This window comes from Perca flavescens, chromosome 18 (assembly GCF_004354835.1).
Source record: "Perca flavescens isolate YP-PL-M2 chromosome 18, PFLA_1.0, whole genome shotgun sequence".
NCBI lineage: Eukaryota > Metazoa > Chordata > Actinopteri > Perciformes > Percidae > Perca > Perca flavescens.
The window spans coordinates 32,499,169-32,502,466 of NC_041348.1; the positions used below are offsets into that span (position 1 = coordinate 32,499,169).

The window sequence follows — 3,298 nt, forward strand, 5'->3', positions numbered from 1 at the left end:
GGCAACAAACAGCTGTTCTCTGACAGTCTGAAGAACAATACTCTCAAGTCTGTCTTCTTCTTCTTCTTCTCCACGCAGTCTGACTTCTTCTTCTTCTTCTTCTTCTCCACGCAGTCTGACTTCTTCTTCTCCACCACGGAGTCTGACTTCTTGTTCTCAGTTTGTTGATGTGTTCAGGGGGAGGACGACTGGATCTGAAGGAGGAAGAGAGGAGGGGGGAGGGAGAGGAGGAGAGGAGGAGGGAGAGAGGAGAGAGGGAGGGAGAGGAGGAGAGGAGGGAGAGAGAGAGGAGAGGAGGGAGAGACAGAGGAGGAGAGGAGGAGGGAGAGAGGAGGGGAGGGAGAGAGGGAGGGAGAGAGGAGAGGAGGAGGGAGAGAGGGAGGGAGAGAGGAGAGGAGGAGCGAGAGAGGAGAGGAGGAGGGAGAGAGGGAGAGGAGGAGAGAGGGAGGGAGAGGAGAGAGGGGGGCAGTCCCAGCAGACTGGATGTCTGTAATCTTATATGCTGCCATAATCAGGCATAATGTGTTTGTGTTTGCTGCTATGGTTACCTCTCTGGGTGTGCTTCTGTGTTTTTATGTGTTTTCATGTGTTTCCTGTGTTTTAATATGTGTTTTAATGTGTTTTAATATGTTTTAATGTGTGTTTTAATATGTGTTTTAATGTGTTTTAATATGTGTTTTAATGTGTGTTTTAATATGTGTTTTAATATGTGTTTTAATGTGTGTTTTAATGTGTGTTTTAATATGTGTTTTAATGTGTGTTTTAATGTGTGTTTTAATATGTGTTTTAATATGTGTTTTCATGTGTTTTAATATGTGTTTTAACGTGGGTACTGTATATAATACTTCATCATCCTGCCAGCTGAGATCCTCTGAACACTGGTTGGGTCATCACCAGTCTACATGGGTTCTGGTTATGTGCTGACGGGTTCTATTTATGTTTCAGGACACTAACCTGCCGGGGTCTGCAGAGGCAAATAATGCACGGCTAGATCTGGCTAGATCTGGCTAAATCTGGCTAGATCTGGCTAGATCTGGCAAATTTACATGTTGGGTTCATGCTGATTAATGTAAAATCTATTAATATTTCTGAGTTTAGAGAAGTTGTTTAATGAGCTGATCAGACAGTTTTACTGGATACATTAAAGTGAGCTCATGTAAAAGTATATTGTTGCCTTTTTTACTGATGTTTTAAGTATTTCATAAAGTCTGTCAGTAGGTTCACAGAGATATTAAGTATTTCATAAAGTCTGTCTGTAGGTTCACAGAGATATTAAGTATTTCATAAAGTCTGTCTGTAGGTTCAGAGAGATATGAAGTATTTCATAAAGTCTGTCTGTAGGTTCACAGAGATATTAAGTATTTCATAAAGTCTGTCTGTAGGTTCACAGAGATATTAAGTATTTCATAAAGTCTGTCTGTAGGTTCACAGAGATATTAATTTAAAACGATTTGTTTTTGCCTTTTTGATTTCCTGAACAACAGATAACTGACTTTACTTTAAACTAGAAACAGTCAAACATGCATTAATTTCCTCTCCGTTAGATTTCTGCATTTTTCCTCATGTCTCTCTCAACAAAACCTGAACAAACTCAGAACCAGAACCAGAACCCATCACTCCATCAGCATTTTTTTAACATTTAAATCATCACGTTTAAGGCCTCTCCTCTGAAACTACAAGTGATCAGACAGAACCCACCATTTTCTTTTAAAAAGTCATCGATGGTACTGGTTAGTATCGGTCATTCTGTGGTTTTCTTTTTTAATGAACGTAAAGCAGTTTGGTAAAGCGCATCGTAGTGGGATGCTGAACAATAATCCCTCAAGTTATTCTCCGATAGCATGTCATTTGGCCGAGATATGCTAAAGTTAGTGTTTGGTAGCTAGCTACGAAAATTTTGTTTGGTTGTAAACTGCGCATACTTAAACGTAGCAAAATTATTTTGATACCTTTTGGTCAGGTCCTTCTGTAGATGCTAGGTGCCAAGTCTCAGATCGGTAGGTTTACGGGTGTGGCCTATAACAGGAGATTCAGCTGAATTCAGGGGACGCGTGGATATGTGTATTTTTCATGTGCGATGTACGGTTATGAGATATGAGGCCAAATGTTTTTTTGCTATAGCGCCACCTAGCGGTGGAAAACGGCACCCCCCCCACCATGTACGGGTTAGGCCGCAGAAACGGTTTTAGAGGCAGAAAAATAAGAAAAATCATAATCCTCAGGAAAACATTAGGGTTGCACAGCTCTGCTGGATCTCCACAGCCCCCTCGGGCTTGGACCCCCCCTCGGGCTTGGACCCCCGGCAGCCAGACGGCAGCTGGTCAACTATCAGCTGATTACATCTGCAAACAGCTGACGGAGGAGAAGAAAAGGAGGAACGAGTGATGTGTTGTTCCTCCATATCAGATCCATCTCCAAAATCAAAAACACATTGTTACAGCGCGACCTTTAAACACTAGTCCATGCCCTTGTGTGTGTGTGTGTGTGTGTGTGTGTGTGTGTGTGTGTGTGTGTGTGTGTGTGTATGTATGTATGTATGTATGTATGTATGTATGTGTATATATATATATATATATATATATATATATACACACACATATCTGTATATTCTGTTTTTAAATCTAATTTCCTTGGCTCACGCTGCACACATCATCAATAATCAACCAATCAGGATTCAGCTGACTGACTTTTATTACTTTTCATTAAAAAAGAAACATTAAAAACAGAAACAGACGGAGGCGTTCAGGGGCTGTAGAAGCGTCCGTCGTCTCGCCGTCTCTTACGACTCTGCTGCTGCTCAAAGAACTGACGGATGTCCTCAGACGTCACCACCTTTAATAAACAAGAATAATATTAATAAACAAACCAGGACACACTGAGGTTTTAAACACTATACATTTAATTAATAATTTTGGTGGATCAGTGAAATGATAAAAGCCCAAATCAGATCCAAAACTGTTTGTTGACTCGTTATGAAACTCAGTCGCAGAGACGAGTTCAGGTACCGATGGAAATAATCAGACTGATGTCGTGAAGTGGCGTATGTATGACACGCCAATTCGTACGCCATTACGGGCGTGTTATCAAGACTATTGCTGTAGCGATACAATAATCTCACAATACGATACACGATATTCAGCTCACGATACGATATATATCACGATATTCAGCCAACGATGCGATTCGATATATTTCGATACACTTACATCATTTTCTGAAAGATTTAAAGAGTGATTTTGGTGACATCTTGTGAGTGTTCCATTTACTTGGATTTAATTAATTGAACTGAAAACATCAA

At 40.6% G+C, this 3,298-nt stretch overlaps 1 protein-coding gene across 3 annotated transcripts in view; it reads right to left on the bottom strand.

The window, feature by feature from the left end:
* Nucleotides 1-2,673: 2,673 nt before the first annotated feature.
* The window catches only part of ubr7 (ubiquitin protein ligase E3 component n-recognin 7), a 24,205-nt gene continuing 23,580 nt past the window's right edge, over nucleotides 2,674-3,298 (bottom strand). For all 3 annotated transcript variants that reach the window (XM_028605255.1, XM_028605256.1, XM_028605254.1), the window contains exon 12: nucleotides 2,674-2,832. In XM_028605255.1, coding sequence (XP_028461056.1) covers nucleotides 2,743-2,832 — 90 coding nt within the window. In that variant the 3' untranslated portion in view covers nucleotides 2,674-2,742. The remainder of the gene's footprint in view (nucleotides 2,833-3,298) is intronic.